The 23,311-nt window shown below is 38.5% G+C and overlaps 2 protein-coding genes across 2 annotated transcripts in view; both read left to right on the forward strand.

Annotated features, from left to right (window-relative positions):
- The window catches only part of nos1 (nitric oxide synthase 1 (neuronal)), a 46,268-nt gene extending 36,704 nt beyond the window's left edge, over positions 1–9,564 (forward strand). The window contains exons 25-29 of the mRNA XM_075467389.1: positions 558–679; positions 947–1,095; positions 1,493–1,687; positions 1,909–2,027; positions 5,011–9,564. Of these exons, the coding sequence (XP_075323504.1) occupies positions 558–679; positions 947–1,095; positions 1,493–1,687; positions 1,909–2,027; positions 5,011–5,026 (601 nt within the window). The 3' untranslated portion in view covers positions 5,027–9,564. The remainder of the gene's footprint in view (positions 1–557; positions 680–946; positions 1,096–1,492; positions 1,688–1,908; positions 2,028–5,010) is intronic.
- Positions 9,565–9,902: 338 nt separating this feature from the next.
- On the forward strand, positions 9,903–23,040 carry lrrc74b (leucine rich repeat containing 74B). The gene is made up of 10 exons (XM_075468944.1): positions 9,903–10,238; positions 11,074–11,224; positions 11,780–11,922; positions 14,952–15,084; positions 16,333–16,539; positions 19,044–19,153; positions 20,343–20,458; positions 20,895–20,973; positions 22,589–22,684; positions 22,783–23,040. Exons 1-10 carry the CDS (start codon positions 10,140–10,142, stop codon positions 22,915–22,917), a joined length of 1,269 nt encoding a protein of 422 aa, XP_075325059.1. The 5' UTR covers positions 9,903–10,139; the 3' UTR covers positions 22,918–23,040.
- The last annotated feature ends 271 nt before the right edge of the window (positions 23,041–23,311 follow it).

Genomic DNA, 23,311 nt, shown 5'->3' on the forward strand with positions numbered 1-23,311 from the left:
GGGAGCTGGGTAGGTGGAGGAGACGCATTTTAGAATTCAAATGAAGGAGTGATGTAGTGAACACAGTGCAGGCGTGGAACCTGAAGTCAAGGTTCCATCAATTTGAGTGGGGCAGGTAGGTGGTTTTCATTACTGCTAGACAGGGAAAAGGGTAGCTATTTGTAGGATTTTTTTTGCAATGCTATGTAAGTCAGTTTGTGGCAGTGGCTTCATATTTCAAACACAGACCGAAGTTCAGGTTTTTTCAGGGTCATTCGTTCTACAAATGTTGAAGTTCACACTGTATATTCCTACAGTCTTCCAACTATGTAGTATAAAATATAAAATGGAAAAACCTGTTCCTCAGAACTGCTGTCACTTAAGTTGACCATAACTGGAGGAAAATTAATGTGTGCCAACAGCATGCTTAACTGGGGAACATAAGTACAAAGATACACTCTCCATAGTGATGAATGAGAGTTTAGCCTTCTCATCTAACTTCTACTATTCCTTTAAGTAAAGGCTTTACAGTCCCTTTCATGATGATTTAACTTGCAGTATCTTTTGTGTTATTTTAGTGCACCATCATTCCAACTTCCCAAAGACAACCAAGCACCCTGTATCCTGGTGGGTCCAGGAACAGGCATTGCCCCATTCAGAAGCTTCTGGCAGCAGAGACTATATGACCTCGAGCACAACGGTTTGATATTTTTACTATTTTATTCTGACATATGTAAATAGCTCTAACATTTAGAGAGTCTTAGCGCATTGACCTAAATATAAAATCTTCAGTTTTAATGTGTCATTGAAAAACTATCCGGGACGAGCTGATAAATGTAATGCTTAATATGCTATTTTAAAGTCATAATGAAATAAAACCAAATCCCTTATAGTGCATTAGGCTGCGGACTACCACAACTACAGCTCTACTCTGAGCATCTGAATAACTCTTCCTGTCATGCTCTAGGGATTAAGTCATGCCCCATGATCCTGGTGTTTGGTTGTCGGCAGTCTGAGATGGACCACATCTATAAGGAAGAGACTATCCAGGCTAAGAACAAAGGCGCGTTCAAGGAGCTTTATGCGGCTTATTCCAGAGAACCCGGCAAACCAAAGGTACAAGCTCTAAAGTATCTAGAACTGTTAATGTGTTAGATTATCTTAGCTCTGTTTGGACTGCTGTGGGGGTCTAAAATAAATTCAGAATACAAGAGCTGAATAAAAACTGCTTTGGTTATATTATTGGGTATCTTCACTCCAACTAATGAACAGTATTTCAGCTGTGTATTAATTAAATTGCTGTCTGGTAAGTCATTTTTATACCTTTGCTGCCTTTAATGATTCCCAACAGCAATGATCAAGGCCATTTACCTTTCAGTTTTGGAAATATTGCTCAAACCCATATCTCTATGCAGTCTCCTGATTTTAAGATTTTAAGATTGTTTCCTTTGCTCTTTTTCTTACACTGGACCTCTGTGGTGCACACTGATAATTTACTCGCTCCCTTTGTCAGAAATACGTGCAAGATGTACTGCGCGAGCATCTGTCAGAGACGGTATACCAGTGCCTGAGGAAGGAAAGAGGGCACATCTATGTGTGTGGGGATGTTACAATGGCCGGGGATGTTCTCAAGACTATCCAGCAAATCATCAAGCAGCAGGGCCACATGAGTCTAGAGGACGCCGGCTTCTACATCAGCAAGCTTCGGGTAAGTGAGAGGACTTTAATTGTGCATCGTTGGCTGAAAATTTGAAGGCATATTTGGCAATTACATACAACAGGAGTTTAACAAAAAAAAAAAAAAAAGTACGCACCATCCAGTGGCATCCAGATATGTTTAGTTCTGTCCAAGGAATCTGTCAAAACATTTTCAGCAATCTGTCAACCTTGTCATTTTCCTTTGTGCTCTCCCAACCCTGCTGTAACCAGGATGAACACCGCTACCATGAGGACATTTTTGGGGTCACTCTGCGCACCTATGAAGTCACCAATCGGATTCGCTCTGAGTCTATCGCCTACATTGAAGAGAGCAAAAAGGACTCAGACGAGTAAGTGGTTTGTGCATTTCATTTCCATTTTTTTTTTTTTTTTGAAGAGCATTGATGAAAAGTTTGGATTCAATTTTATTTACATGGCTAAATAAATTGCATGGTGAATTGTGAATCATGAGACTCAGTAATTGTATTATGAATTAATAATAATAATTAAATAAAAAGAATAACCAAATAAAAATTAACATGTTTATTTTATATAATTAACAATTCATAGAAATTGGGTCCAATGAAGTAGAACTGTATCCTTCACACTGGTCTGATACATTGATGTCAGCAAGTTTTTTGATAAGCCACTAAACCCCACCCCTTCCAGTATATTACAGTTTCAAATACTCTTTAAGTACAGTTAATTAATAACAACCTTTTAACCCTCTGGGGTCTAAGGCCTTTTCAGAGACTTTGAGGCAGTTGTCACCACCTTGACATTTTCAAGTATTTCAACTAACTGTAAACATCTATGCAAAAGTGACACATATGGTTATATTCTGAAAAGCCTAACAAAAAACAATATGAGAGTGAAGTGAATGTAATACAAACAAGTTTTATTTAAATTGAGGGGAAACACAACTGTACAAAAAAACAAGTTTTAGAGGTCTTCAAACAGTGCAAGAAAACACACTATAAATATATCTAGCCAAGACTTTTGAAGGTTGAACCTTGTAAACAAAAGTGTTGGCTGCATAAAAGTAAAAAGTGCAGTCAGAAATGTTTTTTTGTTTTCACACAAACTGTAAAAAAGTTTTTGTAACTCCAGTCAGTGTCTCTGTTAGTTGTATACTAATTAGATGGGTGTGTAACACCCCTGATTCCCCCCACCCCCCTGTCACTCTCCATGTGATAATTGTCTGTCACTGGCAGGACATTGCTGCCTTCCCCCACATGCTGGCTGAATGGGGCGTGTTCTCACCTGTGAATAGCCACTCAATCACCTGGTACTTTACATGTGAATAGCGATAGGTGTGGCCAAGGAAGCTGCTGCAGTCAGAGTACAGAAAATCCAAAGATTTCTGTTCACTCTCTTTAAAAAGGGCCAGCTATATAATTCATTTTAAAATATATATATTTGAAAACTAGAAGTTTCAAGGTTTTTAATGGTGTCACTTATATGTTTCAATGACAAAAACACAGAGTTACAGATGTGTTTTTGGAGATGTGTCAAAAATGCCCACCGGTGGGCATTAGACCCCAGAGTGTTAAGCTACAGCCTACACACTGAAGATGGGAAGTTTTGATGAATGATTGTTCAATACAGACCATCAGGCCTTCCTGGTTATTGTGTCAATGGCCGTATTGAATAGCATTTGCCATAAACAAATTAACATCCTTGCATGATCTAAAACAAGATCCCCCTCTTCACCATCTCCTTGCTTCCACCAAATCCATTGTGATTGGTTTAAAGACATTCAAACATATAAGCATAATGTATTTTTTCTTCTATACCAGAATGTGAAGGTGGCGCAGCCAGACAAGTCACCACTACTGCTGGCACAGTGCTTTCAAGAAGTTTTTGGCTGATCAAAACAATTCACAACTGTTAAACTGACTGACTACTTGACAGACTAATAAAGTTTACCTCTAACATGAGTTTCAGAATAGTAGCAGAGAGGCCAAACCTCTTTCACATACAGTATAGCAAATTGATCCACCACTGCCCCTCACTCTCCATAGATGTTTATAACCTAGATTGCCATGGCCCCTTAAGCATTTTTCCAACAAGAAACTGGACTAAAAAGATGACTATAACCTGCTCAATTCCTAACCGATGTTCATCATTATGTTTGTCATAAAAGTAAAAAAATGGATACCATGCTGGTGACTACAGTAGGTGGACAGCTATTCGTGGGCTTAGAAATATCAACATTTATTAAGCGTTTTAGTCACAGGGTTTTTAGAGTAATACCATGGTTGCTTGATCATGTTTCAAGGGTTCTCTAGTAACCCGAGAGAATTTGGCACACCTTTTGCTTCTTGGCTCCCCCTACAGTTTTGGGATGTACCACTACTAAAACAAAAACAAATCTCATGTCTCATTCCATGCTCACGAATTTCATGTCATGTTGAAGAAGCCACAAAGGCACCATCAAAATCCCACACAAATGTGTGGCACGGGGCTGGAAACCAAAGTTGTGAACTGTGGTATCTCCCCAGGAGCTGCAAGTTAGTTTCAGCCCTGGGAATGTGCATAACAAAAATCATCGTACTCCAAATTGAGTCAGAAGCCCGACAGTCCCTTCATCTGAACACCAGTAACACATACCAGCCCACTCTGGCAGACTGGACAGATAAAGTCAGTATGAAGACAATTATTTCTCCCAAGAAGTGATTTTACCTCAAGTAAAGAGGGCTGCTGAAAGTGAGGTTTTTAAATTGACCATGAACATTTAGTTAGCTACAAATGACGATGCAATGCAATCAATATTTTTGCAGACTTATAGTCTAAAGGTTTTACAAGCTTGACAGATTTTGAGAAATAAAATCCACTGAGATATGTCAACAATCAGTGAAACTACCACTCAGCTCCTTCACAGACATTTGTAAGTCAACTTAATCTGCAGCCTGTAGTTGTTTGGCAACAGTGTGTTGTCACCACTACTTTCATATGAAAACATAGTGGGTTACCATAGAAACCAGTGGAGAGAGGCCTTTAAACTAACAGGATTAGAGTGAAAGCGAGTGGCTCTGTTCCATTTCTGTTTTTGTTTCTGACATTATTTGTGCATATTCAAGATTATACACTTCATATACCCTCACCATGAGAGCAAAACAAGGGTCCTACATAGCCACTATGGCTCATTAAGTATCAACATAATGCATCACAGACGATGGTTCCTGTGTGGATTGTCACTTGAATTTCACATTTGGCCATCAAAGCTCCTGCTCGCTGCATGAGTAATGACTGCAATATCTCTGTTTTTTTATGTCTGTTTCTCTCTGTCCATCTGTCTTTATCCCCCTCCTTTTGTCTTTTCTCTCTCAGGGTTTTCTGCTCGTAGGTCGGTGGATTGGAGGCTTTCTGGAAACAACCAGTCTCAAAGACACAGCAGCGCTGGTTGAAGAATACTGTGCCAATTTTTGTACTGTTAAAAAAAGAGAAAAAGAAAAAAAAATTAAAGAAAAAAAGTTCATTTCTTTTTTTAATTTTTTTTTTTTTATACTATTTTGTTTCTGTTGGGCTCTGCAATTTCGTCTGTAGCAAGTTGGAAATGTTTTGTTCTCTGAGACTCTGTTTTGCTTGTTGATGATACTTCCAAAAATTTTAAATTGATCTTTATGATTCATAATGTGTGCACCCAGTGTAAAGACCTGCCTCATTGTGAATGCATGACAAAGACAAGAATATACTCAAGAAATATAATATACTCTGTGTTATTGTTAGAGTCAAAAGGCTTTTTATTGAGTTTATATATATTTGCAGGGAAATATGTGGCGTTGATAACAAACTGACTTTTCTGTAAGGACTGAGTCAACTTTGCTAGTTGGGAAAGTGAGGGCACTGATGAAATATATGTGGACTGTTGTATCTATCTATTTTTTTTATTTAATTTTTTAAACATTTTTTGTCAATAGAGGTTGTCATTTTGGGAAAGTGAGAGATGTACAGGCATTCCGACAAAAATGGACATATATTTTCCAAACCAAATTAGCATGTTCCCGGGCCATTTGCAATTGTTACAACAACACTCCTGTAAGAGCTCAATTAACATATTATCAACCCACTACTGGCAATCCTTCAAAAGGCATCAACCTGAATACCAGTGCTCTCCGGTGGCCCGTCCATTCTGTCATAACATCAGAAACTTGTGCGTTCCAGCTGGCGCTTGCCAAACCTGTTGGATGGAATATGCAGTGCACCCATTAAATTTGGAATCAAACTATTAAAATTTTAAATTAATGACAAAAGTAAAAGAAAATATTCAAAGTTCTTCAGATCTCTTAGACTTTACCATTTAAATGTCAATGTGTGCACAATGGTACATGTTCTCGAATCATATAATTCTGGTGGAGGGAAGTTTTTCTTTGGAAAGGTCTTTCTTGAAATTATAAATGAATAAATCAATAGAATACTTTTTTTGGTTTTTGAGGGGGTTGATTGTCAATGTTCTTGTCAGGTTTTCATGGTGGCATTTTTTGTTTTTTAACATTTTGTCAAAATGTTTAATTTTTGTTGCTTTTGAGGCCTTTGCCATGTTGTGTGACAGCAAAAATTGAGGCACATTCTGCTTTTTTTGCTACACACCATTCCGTTTTCATCCAAAATAGTTGTTTTGTCTAAACCCTCCTCATCTCCAAGAAATGCAAATGATGCCCTTTGTTGGGTCCTCTGATAGGTAATTACATGTAGAGAGCGCTCCGACAACAAGGTCCTCATATTGCAGTAGAGCAACACGCAGTCACTGGACTTTGAATCATGAGGTATGATTTACAGACGAGTTTGGCACAACTTTTTTTTTTTTTACTTATTTGTTTTCCATTCCCTTTTGGCACACTGTTTGATCACGCTTAAACATCATAGATACATGGTTAAGTTCTGGCAATATTACTTCCTGATTAGCTTTTAATAAACTAGTTGGTTAGTTGCAGGAAAAGATTGTGGTTGGATTTTAAATGCACTGATTTGTAACGTTTTCTTTCTGACATTCTTCAGTCATGTAAAAATAGCTGCTTCCCCTTGCACTGATTTGTGACAAGGGGTCCTGACAAAACAACGGTGTGTAATTTCATGAGTGAAAACAGGCTCTTTTGTTTAATTTTTTTTCTTATTAAAAGAATAGAGGGCTATTTTTCTTTTTCATGTAAGGTAAAGTCAGTCCTAATGCAATGCAGCACTGGTCTAAAAACTGGAAATGCTTGGAACAAATATACAAATATACGTTTTTATCTAAGCTTAAGTAGGGGAAAAAAAGTTGATCAAATTTCTGGATGTTTGCTGAAGGGAAGGGAAAGTGATGACAGTGATTCACAAACGTGCACTACTCCTTGAGAATCTAGTACGTTGTCAAACATGACAGCGCGAGGGCCAGCTGTACGGGTTCCAGACAGAATCGGATTCCGAATATCAAAGTGAGCAGAACAACAGCGAAGACTACACCAGGTTGGCTCTGTTTGGTATATGCTCAGTACCTGCGATTGTGCATTTGCTTGCGAGAGTAACTGTGAGCAATTGTGGAACCATCAAAAGGATAAGTTCATACTCGTGCCCTTTTAGTGTTTGAACAGCCTTGACTCTTATTTTCAGTATCCCTGCAAAGCCAGTGACGTAGTGGATATTGTTCATAAAACTGTCATCCGTCAGTTGTAGCAAACAAATCTAAACACTTTAATGACTGCTGCTGGCCGCGGAAAACAAACCGCTTCCACTGATCCCAGATTGCTTAGTCTTTGGGGAAGCTGAAAAGGGTCAACTTGCTCTCGCAACCAAAAACACATTTACTTGTAGACGAAGAAAGAACTGTACTCTGAAAGGTATTAGTGGATCACTCGTTCCTTGCAGCATGATCATTTCCACTTTTAAAGTGCTCACAGTGGACAGAGTGTTAGAGACTACTGGGTAAAATGAGTTCCTTCTGCATAAAAATACTTAAACATGTGTATACCTCGATATTTTTTTTATACTTTGATCTTTTGGTGACGTTTAAGGATGTAAAACATCACTTTAACACTGCAGATAAGCTGGATCATCATGCTAAGGGCCCTTTAAGTAAAGCGAATTATGCAGGCCAGATCGTATCCGACAGCTGTCAACTTGTTCATTCATCAACATTGGAGCTTTTAAGATTTGCATCTCGTAACTCCTCTGCCTCTTGCCTTACATTAACTCTTTGCCAACATTTGGTACATTAATTCTTTCAGTTATTTCTCTGCATGTTTTGTGCTATCCTGTGGCTCACATGACAACCCTTCACTGTGAACTGACGCCTGCCCAGTGGCATTAGCACCCATGTGTGTGCATGTATGTGTGCCCCAGAAATCATCTATGAGAGTGGGTGTAAACGTGCATGACCTCAGGTGTGTGTTTTGCTCATTCTGCTTTTTCTCCAGTTACATGGTCCGATTTTAAGAAAATGAAGGCTTAGATTTGTTGCTCTGAGTCACACATGCCTGCAAATTCCATGTTACAGATGGTGTTTTGGTAACAGGAAACTGCCCACATGGTTTTTAGCTGTGAGCTCAGAAGTTCATACCCATTGTTTTAAGTTTTTCTTAAGTCTGTCTCCTTTCTCCTGATGAGAAATGGCACTGCCACTTTGCTCATGTGCTGCTTTCCAATGAGTCAGAGTCGTGATTAAGAAATATTTGTGCAGAGGATGTTTTTCTGATCACCTACTCTGCATTAACATGTAACTTTTTCTTGTTGGCTTCTGAGTCTTGTGTTTTCCTTTCCTTGTATTAGTATTCAAATGAAAGACAGCTGTCAGCATGTTGAAGTGATTTTAATGTGAGGTTTTTCCTGTCATTTTTTTAAAATTTTCTTTTAATGTCCCAAGCCGTCACAGAAGATTCTTCTGCCTATTTTCTTTTCTTTTTGTTTTACTCGGCTATTTCATTTGTGTGGGGGAAATGGGTGATTCCCATTGTCCCCCCTTTTGTTCATTCTGGATGAATGTCTCCGCTTTATAGCTTGTTTGAACTCTTTTAGTTTAACTGGAATGAGAGCTGTCAACAAAATGTCTGTGACGTAAAATGTGCATCAGGAAAAAAAATCGATACAAGATACAGCTTCACTTTAAAATCCAGTTTGTTAACATTACATTGAAAAAGCATGAAAACCAATTACCTTAAAAAAAAAAAGTAAGATGCAATTAAAATTGTATTCCATACTAACAAATGCAACTAATAAGTTCGTAAAAGCTTGCAAGGAGTAGATGTGCTAATTACTAAGAGAAGACAAACAAATTAAGTTAGGGCAGGTATTGGATTTTCTGTTCTCCAATAATATATATTTTTTAAAGTAATATGTTTCCGTGCTTTTTCTAAGTAAATATAATCAATTGAATTTTACAGTGTATATAAAGCTTCTTTATAAATATATATACATAGATATATATTAAAAGACAAAGTATAAACTATAAAGAACACTTCAGTTTTTTTTTCTAAGAATGTATTTTGATTATGTAAATGAGCACCATAACTATGCTTGGTTTAGAAAAAAAATATATCAAAAAAGTGTATTCTATAAAAATGTCTCTCATATCCTTTAGGTATGAGGATATGTCAGCAGCATTGCATAAATGCATGGTGATCTTCTGTCTCCTGTTGATATTTAAAAAAGCGCTGTCCTTGTACCAGCACTGTGTCAGTGAGGCAGTACTGTGTGGTTGTCTGGCCTTTCTCAAAGGGCTTTGGGTGACAACTTTCTTGTGGGGTTTCTTTCTCTGTGTTTGCGCATCGCTGCTGCTATGAACAACTCTGATCCAATCAGCCTCTGCTCTAATGACCTTTTGTTGTTTACTTGATTGAGGATATTCCATTTTAATGCATCAACTGCAACGACTTTGCATTTACTAACAAATAAAGAGAAACATTTACAGAACGTGTAAACTCATTTTCTTGTTTTTTTTTTCCCCCCCTTCTTGTTTATGTCAGAGAGAGACAGAACTGGAAAGGTTTATCCACGCTGTTGAAACTGTTTAAGCTTGATGCATTTTAGTGTAAAGGTCACAATTAGTTTATTAAGAATTCTCTCTAAACAAGCCATTGACTTCCCTCCTCCTCATTCTGCCTCTGGAAGTGCTGGTCTTCATGGCTCAGCGAGCTGGCAATCAGTACTGAGATGCCAAGGGGCACCATGGCAACTAGTCAACAAAACAAGCCATCCAAACTTTACACTAGGACTCTGATTGGTGCTGACCCTCAGGCAGCGAAGAAGTAGCCTTTCCAGTTACACCAGTAGAATTTGACCCTTCCTTAGAGCAAAATAGGTTGCATGAGCACACAATGCACAACACCCTGCTTGAGTCCAGTGCAGTGATTTCACTGACAGCATAGATATTGTACAATAAAGCTTGGAAATGGGCACAACAAAAGAGCTGGATTAGAACGATTTTTTTTCGCACAAAGAAGGCAAAATAACTGTCTCAATTTTGCAATTACTCCGTATTAGAAGTCATGGCTCACAAGAAGAATTTGGCCATCGAGGACCCTCTGCCGTCTGTACTGGAAGACAATGAAGCAGAGTTGGATAAAGAGAATCCACAGCTGGGGGAGGTAGGAAGCTTACTATCCAGCCAAGTCTGAAAACTTTTGATCGGAAAGTGTAAACAACCAGGTTGGATAGATGACACGCAAGGGGCAGTTCAGGAGCAGATTTATACAGCTTGATAAGACTTCAAAAAGACACTAGAGAGGGAGTTCAAAGCATGTTATAGACCTGCTAGGGCATAATGGCTTTCAGAGATGGAGATCATAATGACCATCTCTAGGCCCGTGTGAGCACTTTCCTCAACACAAGCTCAAATAACGGCTCGAGACCGGTTATTTATTTTTTTATAGATGACTCTTTCGACCTGTTGACTCTCATGAATTTATTCAACAGGAGGGTGAACTCGGTGTCTCACCCTTAAAGTCTTTTTTAATTACATTTTTATGCAGTCCAGTCACAGGTCTGCATACTCTACGTGAAATGTGAGAGATGCACTACAAGAGCTGAATATCTTTAAAACTTGTGCACACAAAAAGTTCCATAAAACATTCACCTTACTGCTCCCATGATAAACAGTACTTTGTTTTCAGTAGGCTGTTGAATCTAAACGATAACCTATGACATGTCTGACTGAGGCACATGTGAATGATGTTACCGGCATAGAAATATTATAAGGTGGCAAAAACAAGATGTTAAAGGGAGGTGGGAAGAAAGGAGTGGAAGAATAAGGAAATACTTGTGTTAAAATGACCCATCCATAATGATGGACTTGTTGTTCAGCATATAAGCATCAGTTTTATTCTCCTTGCAGCTATTCCAATCAGATCTCCTCATTCCGACTACCAACAACAGTCAGGCCTGACGAATCACGATTTTCCTACTCTCTCATACTTTATTCAGCAAGGATCGAGCCAGACAGAGGTTGGTGTGCGTGGGCCAAAAGACCAACGCTCAAGGCCTGGCAGAAGCATGCGAGATGAAGAGAGCGAGGAGGAGGAAAAGGAGAGTGTGACGTCCGATGAACAATCTGACACAGATTTGGAGCTCAGAGGTAGAGCTGATTATGGCAGGAAAAACGAGAGGAGAGTCAGAGTTTTTCGATTTTAATTCAGCCACTTCCTTATCATTTGCTGCCTGAAGTCTTATTTCACATCAGGCATCAAGAAGTGATTCATTCGATAGCGCGTCTTGATTTAATCTTGATCAGAGCATACAACGATAAGGAAAATCCCTCCTGTCACTCCCATCTGTTCCATCCTTTCCCTGAACATCTCAATCTCTGAATGATTTCATAAAAAAAAAAAGAGAGACCCCTCCATGCACCCACCCACATACGCAGAGTCTTGTTCTGCATGTAAATGATTTCATCTCCGTCTTTGTGTCAGGCTTCCTTTCACCAGAAGTGAAAACCATCTGGTATGAATGGGACGAATAAGCTCTCCTGACAGGGCAAAATCAGCCATGAGGGACTTTTCAATATCAAGCTCAAAAGGTCCTCCTCCAGGGTGAAAGTGCCTCATCTCTCTTTTGTCAAAGGGGTATAGATAGAAAAAAATTCAGACGCTATTGAACTATTCAGACGTTAGTGTCTTTATTTATGTTGCAGGAGAGGAAGAGGCATATGATTTGACGGGGAAGACGTGTTACATGAAGGCATGTGAAAAGTTACATGTCGTGCCAGCCTTTCATTTCCTGCAGCACATCGAAAATAGCAAGCTGGCTATGATGCATCGTGGTCTGGGGCCTCAGGTACCGTAATCACTGTTTAAAAACTAAATGTTAAAGGGGGGGGGGGGGGCAGATTTATGGGACTTTTTGTGATAACAAATCAAACGAGATAGAGTGCAATGATTTGTAAATCTCACAAACTAATATCCAATTCACAACAGAACATAGAAAACATCAAATGTTGAAGGTGAGACCTTTTATTGGTTCGTGAACAATATCATCTTATCTTTAATCTAATGGCAGCAAAAAAGAAGAAGAAATGAAACAGCTGAGGAAAAAGTTCAAACTAATTAGGTTCATTGATAACGAGTCAGTTGCATGAGTGGGTTCGAAAAAAGCACTTAAGAGAGGCAGAGACCTTTCGCCAGCTGAAAAGATTGGGCGTGTCATAAAACTTCTAGTTTTGACACAGAAGACCCCAAATTGTTGAATAGCTAGAATCCTATATGGGACAAGAATGGGACACCATTCTTTTTCCAAAGGTCCAGAAACGGCCTCCTCAGTAACCAGATGTTTGCAGACAGCTGTTAAGAGAAGAGGTTTTGTATTCTATTCTATTTTCTATTGTGAATGAAATTGTAGAGTATGAGTTTTGCAAATCATTGTGTTCTGTTTTTATCTATATTTTACATAATATCCCAGCTCTTTGTACATTTCATATGTTTGCTGATCCAAGGGACCTCGTGTGTATTCAAATGTCTTCTTTAAAATAATTTGGTAGAAAAGAAGGGGGCAAAAATATTTTTGCCTTCTAGTAATTTGTGTATTGTCCATTAGACTAAGCCCAACACTGAATCCTCCCATCCATTATTGTTTCTTATCAGATCAGTTCCACCAGGGAAAAAGCACTCAAACTGAACACAGCCTCTCAAAAAGAAAAATATTCGACCGAAATATTATTGAACGATTCATGAATTCAAACTCACATTTCCCTGCACTGATCATGACAAATTCTGGAGAGGACTGCTCAGCTTTCACTAATACAGCTGAGCTTCGTAGGATTCTTTTTTTTTTTTTAGCTTTCCAGTCACCTCACATTTACGTGTACAGTTAGTCCGGAAATGTAACATCTATCTACTCAACTGTTATTTAATCAATAATTGTTACTTAAAATATGAATATCCAATTAAAAAGTTTAAAGTGCAGACTGCCAGATTTAATTGAAGGTATTGTGAAATTTTAATATGTTGATAACTCTTTTTTAAAGGCTCCAATACGATTGAACACATCAACATAATCATGAATATGATACTGATTTAGAATATTTGTCCCTGGAAGGCCTTTGACTACTAGAAATGAACCCTTGAAATCCTTTGTGATGCTTTTCCGGGTCTTTACTGCCGCTGCCCTCAGTTGTTGTTTATTTGCGGAACTTTCTACTTTTAGTTTTGTATTCAGTAAGTAAAATAGAGCTCAGTCCATTTGAGATCAGTTGTGTTTGACTTGGACATTGCAGAATATTCCACATCTTTATCCACTTCATTGTGAACGAGACTCGAGTTGCTTTCGCAGTAGCTGTTGGGGTGATTGTCCATCTGTACTACGAAGTGCTATCCAATCGGCTCAGCAATTTTTGGTTGAATCTGCTGCAAAACTATCTGTCTGCACCTCAGAACGTATTACTGCTTCTAAATTCTGTCCTAATTTCTACGTAACATTAGTGACCCAGCTCCATTAGAAGCCAGGCATGTTCCTGCAATCGCACCGACACTGTTATTCTGCTACATGATCATAAATCGTATCAATTTTCTTTTCTAGATTTTTTTCTTTTTGTTTGCAAAGTTAAATATGCTCATTTTCTTAGTCTTTCATGCCTTTTGTTTAGATCTTGAGAACATTGTCTTTCTGCTCTTGTGAAGTCCTTTGTTTATGATGTGCTTGGACAATGAAATGCAGAATCTGCTGGAGAGTGTCCCACGCTTGGCAGGATGTTGTGAAGGGGTTTATCTTTACCTTTACCAAGGATCCAACAATAATCCGCAGCTGCTATCTTCTGTCCTTTTATGTGTCTTAGCTAACCAGTAACCACTCTTTTCTCAGAATGTGCCCAATTTGTTCATTTGGCCACTATTAATGCTTTGAGATGGTATGTTTCACTTGCACTGAAGGCTCACATTTTGATTTCACAATTAGGTCTGTCCGCGACCCGACCGACGGATTCAGCGGTATAGATAATGGATGGATGAATTAGGTCTGCCACAAACGAAACATAAATGTCACAAAGTAAATTAGTTCCAGACTTCTTACCCAATTAATTGATGAGGAGGTAATGAATGAATCGTCCACTCGCGTCCATAAAACAGATTTGAAGTTACATATTTAAGAGCTAGAATTATATACGCTAAAAATATTAACTGGACATAAATACTTCATGTTTACCAAATATAAAGAGGTAGGCCTGTGTCCAGCACAATCATTTATCAGATTTTACGGTGTACTTAGAAAATAAGAAAGATAGTACAAATAAACAAAACTGAAAGTCATTATTTTTACACGTCAGAACCCCATTGTGGCCCACTAATCAATCAACTGTTTTAGCAAGCTTCAGCTTTTCCGTAATGATGAAAATTAAAGTTGTAAAAATGAACCGCTTCCTTCACAAACCTTTTCATGACGTTTGGACTTCAGAAACATGGTTCTACAATCATCACCTGTCTGTCACAGGTTGAGGTTGAATTACAAATGTTTCCTATTTTATGGCTTCACAGATTGCTAGACTTTTTCAAATCCAACAGATAGATACTTAAACACACCTTCTTTTCACCATCTAATTTATTTTTTAGGTCAAGTTAACACAACGCTCCCTGTGCTCAACTTTCTCATTAGCTGTGCTTGAAACTATAATTTTCATCTCCTATGAGCTACATTTCTGACCCCTGCCGCCACACAGCTCCCTTCTATTTAATTTCCCTCACACAGGTATGATAATCCCCCCCTGTTCCTCTGCCCACCTGCACCTACTCTTTTAAATGGAATACAGATAAGAAAATACACTGCGTTGAACAAACAGAAAAATTTCACTTTGAGGGTGGGAGTTTTTGTATTTGCAGGGCACCAAAGCACTGGCGGTTCCCCTGGTAACCAACACTTCAATACTGCAGCTGAACCTGCGAGATAATTGGATGGAAGGAATGGGCGGAGCTGCTATTGCCAAGATGTTGAAGGAAAATTGTTACATTACAGGTGGTAGTACTGGGCACTCATGCATACACACTTTGTGTCTTTCTTTTGCCTTCCACACACACATGGTGGCACTTTTTTTCTAGCAGAAGTGTCATAATCACTCCCACTCGTGCAACATTCTCACCCTACTTACATTAACAGCATATGAGTTAACATCTGGGTCCCTGCTTTATATCTGACGGCGTCTCATTCCATATAACCCCACTGGACGTGCGGCTCAGGCACTTATCCACGTAGAATGACTCCTGAGTCGCACGGGCCCTTTCAGCTGACATTACCGTCATTGTGCTTTGTGATGCATCACACATCAACTTTAAGTAGTGATCCAATTTCATGCACATACTGAATAACAAATTAGTAAAATGTACATTTATTCAGTGCACATGCAGAAAGTCAAAAGGGGATCTTTTTCTGACTTTAGATGATCAAACATGCAGAAAGTAATAATTCCGATCAGTAACGATGAGTTATCTTTACTGCAATGTCACAAAAAGTCATCTCAGTAAACTCAATAAAACAACATAAGCAGTCGTTTACTCTAAATGATAATCACAGCATGCTACCTGTGCTACAAATGGCCGTGCTTAGATGCTGAGGTGAATGATGCTTTAGTTTTTCAGCAAGCTAACGTTTTGGTCATTGGCGATAAACACAGCCAGAAAAGTTGCATCTGTGGTTTGCAGAAACACAAGAGATATTGCAGACTGCTTTTGCAGTAACTTAAGGGATGAAAACTAATTCTAAGAGCATTCATTTCTGCGGTTGTTACAGCAATTAATCACTGCAAAACTTTCCAGACAAATCCACAAACGTTGAACTCGACACATAAGGATTTACAACGAAGAACCAAACAGCCATCGACTGCAAATAAAGTAAACCTGGTATTAGCTACGGATTAGGGGTCAAGGCACCAGAATCGTTATATTTCATCCTATGAAGGTAACTGCAAATGTCTGCAAAAACCTTTTGTCAATCAACTGTTTTCTGAGAATTGTGACAAAAATATTCTTTTTCTTTTTTTGTGAAACACATCAGTGGAAATGTCACCACATCAAACTGTAACAACGATAATCAGCAAAGTGGTATGAGTGTAAAAGTATAGAACTTATTCAGATTTTTTTTTTAAAGTCTGCTTCTTCTCTTTGGAACATTCTTTTGAATAGCTTTTCATGCCACACACTGCACTTTGTACTCTCCTCTTTCCACAGTATTTAATCTTAAATGCTTAAATTTGTGTGTCATTTCCAGAAGTGGACCTGTCTGACAACAATATTGGGGATCATGGTGCCAGAGCAATATCTAGTATGCTTAAGGAGAACAGCGCCCTGGTGAGCCTGCATCTATCAGGAAACCACATCACAGACCAGTCCGCTGAGTACCTCGGCCCCGCACTTACCACCAACTCCACGCTGCAGCGACTCGACCTGAGCTACAACGCCCTGGGAGAGCGTGCAGGTACCAAAGCAATTACTTTGAATGATAATGGTCTTGTTTTTTTTTTTTGTTAGGTCATAGCCTTTCAAAGAATGAAACATTAACCGTGACTCACGTTTTTATTAAGCTGATATTAAAGATCGTTGTCCAGATACTGTTTTACACACATTTTCCATTAGCACCATCAGATAACTTAATTGCATGTTCCATTTGCAAAAAACCCACAAAAGCTGTGTGGAAGGAGATGTAGATAAGTGTAGTTTCTCTTTATATCTTTTTACAACTTGCTTCTCATGTTTCGGTTTAATATTGGCCATTAGACGAAAAGTCAGACCTCTCAAAATGTTCCCTTTTCCAACTATTCTGCTGGGTTGCTGGGTTGGCCAGTGTTTCTCATCTTTACTCCTAAAACACAAAAATTTTTTTTTTATTTTTTTTTGTATTCCTTACCCTAACCATCCATGAATAGCTTCAAAATTGAAAGGTGTAAAGTCCTTGGACAATATTGGACAGGGTAGTGCTTAAACTCGTCTGTCTTGTTTGACAGTCTGCAGTGTAACACCATCTTCAACCCCCCTCTTCTTCCTTGTAAGTCTTTTTTTTATTATAAAGTGTTACAGTTACAGTTTTACTTACACAATTTCAAAAAGGTAGATTTTGTCATGCATTGGAATTCAACTCGTTTTTTTTAGCTTCATTTTGAACCAGCGACATTTTGTGCTGTGGATTGATGTAGCCCTCACACGTTCTGGTGTGAGATTGAGCTGTCCTCTTCTTTGCCCTTTGTCACCTCAGGAAACAGAGAGTTGACATAATTTCAATTCAAATGTACACATTTTTCCTTTGGTGTGCTGGTTTTACAATCTTATCTCTGGTTGACTTTCCACTCTGTGAGGGTACATCCTTTTTTATCCAGCACCTCCTTTAGAATCTTACATGAATTACTAAACAGAGTACCTTTAGAGCCTCAATCACTATCATGCTTGTCAGTTTTATATTTCACTGTTATTTTTGACGGCTTCTATGCAGTCCCACACCTCCACTACTTACATCTCTTGCCCTTGATGTATTGCAGTCTGGAGAATCTTCCAGCAGAACAACACTTGCCTCTGCTTCTGTATACTTTTCCTGTGTTTCTCCTAAAGTTGCTTCCATCTCAGAAATTGATTTTAGTAGCTGAGGTATCTGAGACTAAAAACCCTTATATGGTTTGAAACTTATGGAACAGTGAGGGGTAAAGTACTTTGATGCAGGCATCTAAAACTAATTGTCTGTCTCAACTTTCCAATGAATGCCAAACTACCACTGAACAATTATTTCTTTATGAGCCACAACCTTAAAAACATGTAGCGGAGGGTGTCACTCAAATACTTCAGTCACACCTGCCAGTATTAATCACCCAAACCGTTACACACACAAAAATTTGTAGACAAATATAAGTATCATTGAACAAATGTCTTTATATGTTAAACTGAGACTTAAAGAAAAAGTAACTCTGAATGAACTTTTAATCTATAAATTCTGCAGAAAAGTGTCAGTCCACTCATTCCTTGCAGTGCAAATTTCCACTGGGTGTAAGCTTATGATATTTATAAGGGATGGCTTTAAGTGGTTGTTGAGAGCACCCACATATGAGTTTATGGCCCTCTTTTCTGCCTTATTGAATAACCACTGAATATTCAGTAGAGTCCTATAAATCGACCAATTACTGTGGAGAGTGCAGAGATGACAACATGTGAGCTGTGGTCTACTATTATTAGATTTTTGGAAAGCCATTCCAATAAAAAAAAATTTGCCATAATAGTGGAGCCTTATCTCCAAACAGACATAGGACAGCAGGCAGCAGCAGAGTATGGCACTCAAAGGTCAGGAACATTTCGCCTTCATTAAAACCTCGTTCAATTATCATGTGGATGAGCTTTGTGACTGGCCCCTTGTGGAAGAATGGCAGAGCAGGAGACTGAGCATCCAATGTAGGTAATTGAAAATAAATCTGTCTGCGAGAAAGGGGGACGCTGCCGTGTCTTATTGCCACTGCGCAGGCATGATTCACCCCCACATAGTCAGTTCTGTAATCTCCACTGCTGAGATATCAAAGGACATATGCATGAGTTTGGAGAGCTCTCCTCCGTGAGGAGAGAAAGAAGACCAGTCAAACACGCTGACATTCAAGCTATGGTGTTGATGCTTTTTCAGCCAAAGCCATAGTCTTGAGTGATTTGGCTGTGGATGTGAAATGCTCAGTCGTATGCACCTTCTGATACTTCTGTCAGGTAGGGGATATTTGCTTCTTACACTCAACATCAACATCTCAAGGGAGCCTACTAGTGATGAAAAATTCTGTCTCCCAAAATGTGGAGAAGAGACTTGATGATGACCTCTTACTGCAAGGACGTCTCAATTGTCTGTCATCGTAGATTTTTTTTCCAAGAAACTGATGGAACTATGAGATGAGAATCTCAGGGTTTTTTGTTTTTTTTTGCCCTGTTGTTGCTCAGATTTCTTATTTTGTTTCTCATCCTAAGGGCAAACGCTTGGCAGTTCTCTGTCAGAGAACACAGGGTTGAGATCTCTAAGTCTTGCCTGGAACTGCATTGGAGGGAGAGGAGCAGTGATGCTAGCCAACGGCCTTGGGGTAATACAAATTCATGTTTGACCAATCGTTTTAGATTTCATGCAAGACGTCATAAGATCCAATGGTACAGTTAAAAGGTCAAAATGGCCCATTTTCATTAGCACTTGAAATATAATATAGAACACCTCTTAAACCTGCAGTTCTGCAAATATCATGTCAAAGTCACAGACTACATGTTGTGAATCCCGAGTATATTCATTATTTATACTGCAGAAGTCTAGTATCGGCTCATTTGTTTCTAACTCTATACCTCATTATTCTTCCATTTCCAAACGTTTGTGGTGCCTCAGGATTCTGCAGGCTCTGCACTACTTCCCCTCAAGCTACAAAAACAAAAATGTTTTTGACATTATGCAGAAGTACTCCCCAAAACTTCCTAAGATTTTGCAGTCTCTTGTGGTCGTGAGAGCAACTGCCTGTGAGGTCAACAATAATTTATTGTTCAAATTATTTAAATCTGCAACTTTTTCTCTCACCACAATGTATAATAGCTATGCTTAAAAATGTCGCAGTTTCATAGTAGAGGCAACATTATAAAATTACGGCAACATTTTTGCCTGTTAACATTAAATGCTCACATTTTTGTTGGTAAATTGTAAAATGCTTAAATTTTGCATATTCAAGAGAAATGTGATATTGCTCAACTATTCTCTAAGTCTAAAAACGCTTAAAGAACATTGTTGTGGATGGACAATGGCGTTGGTTAGGAAACAAATCCATTGTGAGGTTTGGATATTAATAAAAACATGGTCGTAGGTAGGGTTAAAAAAACTCAAAAATGAGAAGATATATGACAGCAAGTTTGCATCACATCGCCTGAAACTTCCATGTAGAAAACAATTTTACATTTTTAGCACCTCCATTGTGAAACTACAGTACTACATTGTGGACAAAAACTCAACTATTTTTTTTCTTGGGAGACTGGCCTGAGATGTGTTTAACCTTGTAGCACCCAAGCATATGAATAATCATTGAAAAAAATCATTTTGGCTCTTCTTGCATCTTTTTGGGTGGGAATAAACCAATGGTTTTGGAATTTTTGGAATTGGGCTATTTTTGATAATTTTAGGCAATGTTGCATATCTGCAACTGTGGGTGCTACAAGGTTAAACCCCAGTCAGTGTTGCTTGTAGCTATTTTTGCATCTGAGATCTTCCTTCACCTTATTTTCTTTGTTATTTTTTATCAGGTAAATGTTTTTCTCAGAACTGTGGATCTGTCATTCAATGGCTTTGGCAGAGAGGGAGCCGTCGCTTTAGGACACGCTCTTAAGGAGAATAATGTTTTGGAGGAGTTGAATGTGAGGTATGAGTCTTTCTTATCTTGGTATCTGATGATCAGATTAGTGAATAGTAATCAAGTTCGAAGCAGCGAAGGTTGAGCTCTCTGTTTAATTATTCTTTCATGAATCAGAGATGAAAGTGACCTGACATTTGAGCATGCTTCTCTAAATATAGAGTTTACGAGCCTCTGAGTCTTGGAGATTGCTCTACAAGATCTGGTTTTTTTTTTGTTTTTTTTTTAAAGAGGCTGCCTTGATAAAAAGTTGAAACAATCCTTCTCGTCCCCAGCAGTTTTTTTCACTTCTTCAGTGAAACAAAGCAAGTTTTAAAAATTTCTAGCAAGTTTTGCTACTTGGGTGAATAATATCATTTTTAAAAAAATAACACTTTATGATTGCATCTCACACACTCCAACACACTTTTTTTGTTTTGTTTTCTGCATTTGTTTCTCGCCACAGTAACAACCGAATACCCGCTGAGGGAGCCATCCGCCTCGCTGTGGGCCTCAAAGCAAACAAGACAATCAAATTCCTGAATGTAAGCTGTTGAAAAGAGATTGTTTCTGGCTTCACAAGCCGTGGGGGGTATCATTGGAAATAGCAGGGTAAATAAATGGATCACAGTCCATTGTAGTCTATGTCAGTACCACAGCTGAATTAACGGGTCATGAAGACAATTTAGGATTCACTTAAAAGCTTATATATTTAAGAAAAGATTATTATGGTTAGCTTAGCTTAGCATGCGAACTAGAAAATGGACTCCTTTCCTGTCAAGCAACTTTTAATAATAAAGGCCACTATTGCCAAAAAATCTTATAGGCCCTATAGTATTATGGGCCATTCAGTCTCTTTACCACCAAGTGAGAGCTTAATTCATGTCACTGTTGCAAGTCAGACTCATTTCCAGCGCACGTCGGACACAACCAGGGCTTCCCTTTGTCACCAAATCTTTAGGCCTGGAGGGTTTCCAGCTCAGTCTGCTTGTGAATGCATCTTTGCTTTTTGAGGATGATCTGGTCCTAGTGGCTTCATTAAGAAGGGACCTACTTCAAGCACCAATTTGCCACTGAGTGTGAGGCAGCTGGCATGAAAATTAGTGCTAATCTCTTTGGGTAATAAGATGTGGGGGACTTTTAAGTATTTTCATGTCTTGTTCTGAGACACCCCTTGTCTCAAAACGAAGGGTGTCTCAGAAGTGCAACAGAGTGAGAAAATGGAACAGCGTCTGCAGTGAAGCTTTACCTGTCAGTCGATGTTCCAACAATCCTCTGTGGTCTGAGGGTGGTTACCCAAAGAATGAGATCATGTGTTAACAAACACAAGCTCGTCTGAAGGGTGTTTAGGTTCACCTTAAGGGACAGCTGTAGTAACTCAAATTTCACCTGCCATCTATCCTTTTTCTCACGATTTTTTTCCAAAGAGGTCATAGAAAAGAGCTTAAATATATATATATTTTTGACTATGCAACCATACTCTCTCACATGGGGAAGGTGGCTTTCTGCCTCAACAGCTTGACATGAGGTTACCATTCAAGAGCTGCTCTTCAGCTGATAGCTGAAGGCTCTACCCCTTTTCTTTTACTAATTATTGCAAATAATAAGGAATTCAATTTGTTGTTATCATGCATATGCACAGCCACATGTTGGCTTAAAGGATTTTTCAAGCTAACAATTCAATTCAGTTCAAATTAGTTTTATTTACAGTATACGGCGTCAAATCACAGCAAACGTCATCTCAAGACAATCTAAACTAATTACAATCCAATTCACTGTAATATAACCATAATCCAATGAATTTCAATTTATTAAATTCAGACAGTACAGATTTTATGAAGATCCCAAACAGGAATACCACCTGAAGAGCAAATTGTCATTTTTAAAACTAGTTAGAATTAGCATGGTGTTTAAAGAGCTTTAGTTCTTTTAAAAAGCATGTTAGCTATCTAGACAACCCATGCAGGCTAAATGACTTTATGATATCAATCACGTCATCCAGCTTCTAAAAATATCTAAAAAATGGAAATATTTAAAAGATTAAATGGGGTGAAAAGGATAGGAATCATTTTTTTTACAATCCCTACCCCTAGAAAACAATTTCATAACCTGCATAACCAACTGTGCATTCTTACTTTTTTCCCCTGTGTTTCTGGCTAGATCGGTAGGAACCCCATCCTGAGTGCTGGGTGCTGTGCAATCCTTCAGTCTGTTCAAGAAAATTCCAATTCAGCCATGGAGACATTGGACTTTTCAGTCAGTCACACATGTTACTTCTCAAACATAATTTTCTCATAATTTATTTCTTATTTTGCCAGACTCATTCACTCACTCTCTCTCTGTCTCATTTTTAGGACATCGCAGTCAACCAGGATTTTGAAGACTTGTATACAGCAGTGAAAGAATTATTCCCTGTGCTCAAAGTTAAACACGGGGGCTGGAACTTGGGTACTTTCAGTCAAGGAAAATCTCGAACAGTGTTACTGTGATTGCTGTACATGCTAGCAAAGATGTAAGACATTTTGTCATGGTCCTGTGAACATTTTCATCATCAGATGAAAGATTTTTTTCTTTATCCAGAGGCCTTGAAAGCATGTGCTCCTGAAAGAAATGTACTTGCAATAAATAAAATGTGACATATCACTTCAATGCAAAGGTAGCTCTTATAAAACCTGTTTACTTTCCAAAGGAAATGGCATTTTAGCTGTGCTTAAAGAACAGTGACGGTGAAGTCACTGAAAAAGTTCATACAATACAGGTATTGAGCATGATTCTTTTTAGAAATGATCTGATTTGATGTTATGTAAAGTCAGTGGGTAGAATGATGGAGAGGACCAGAGAGTGCTGCATTGTGTATGAAAAGATGTGAAAGTGGGTTGCACA

This window comes from Odontesthes bonariensis, chromosome 6 (assembly GCF_027942865.1).
Source record: "Odontesthes bonariensis isolate fOdoBon6 chromosome 6, fOdoBon6.hap1, whole genome shotgun sequence".
In the NCBI taxonomy this organism is placed as follows: domain Eukaryota; kingdom Metazoa; phylum Chordata; class Actinopteri; order Atheriniformes; family Atherinopsidae; genus Odontesthes; species Odontesthes bonariensis.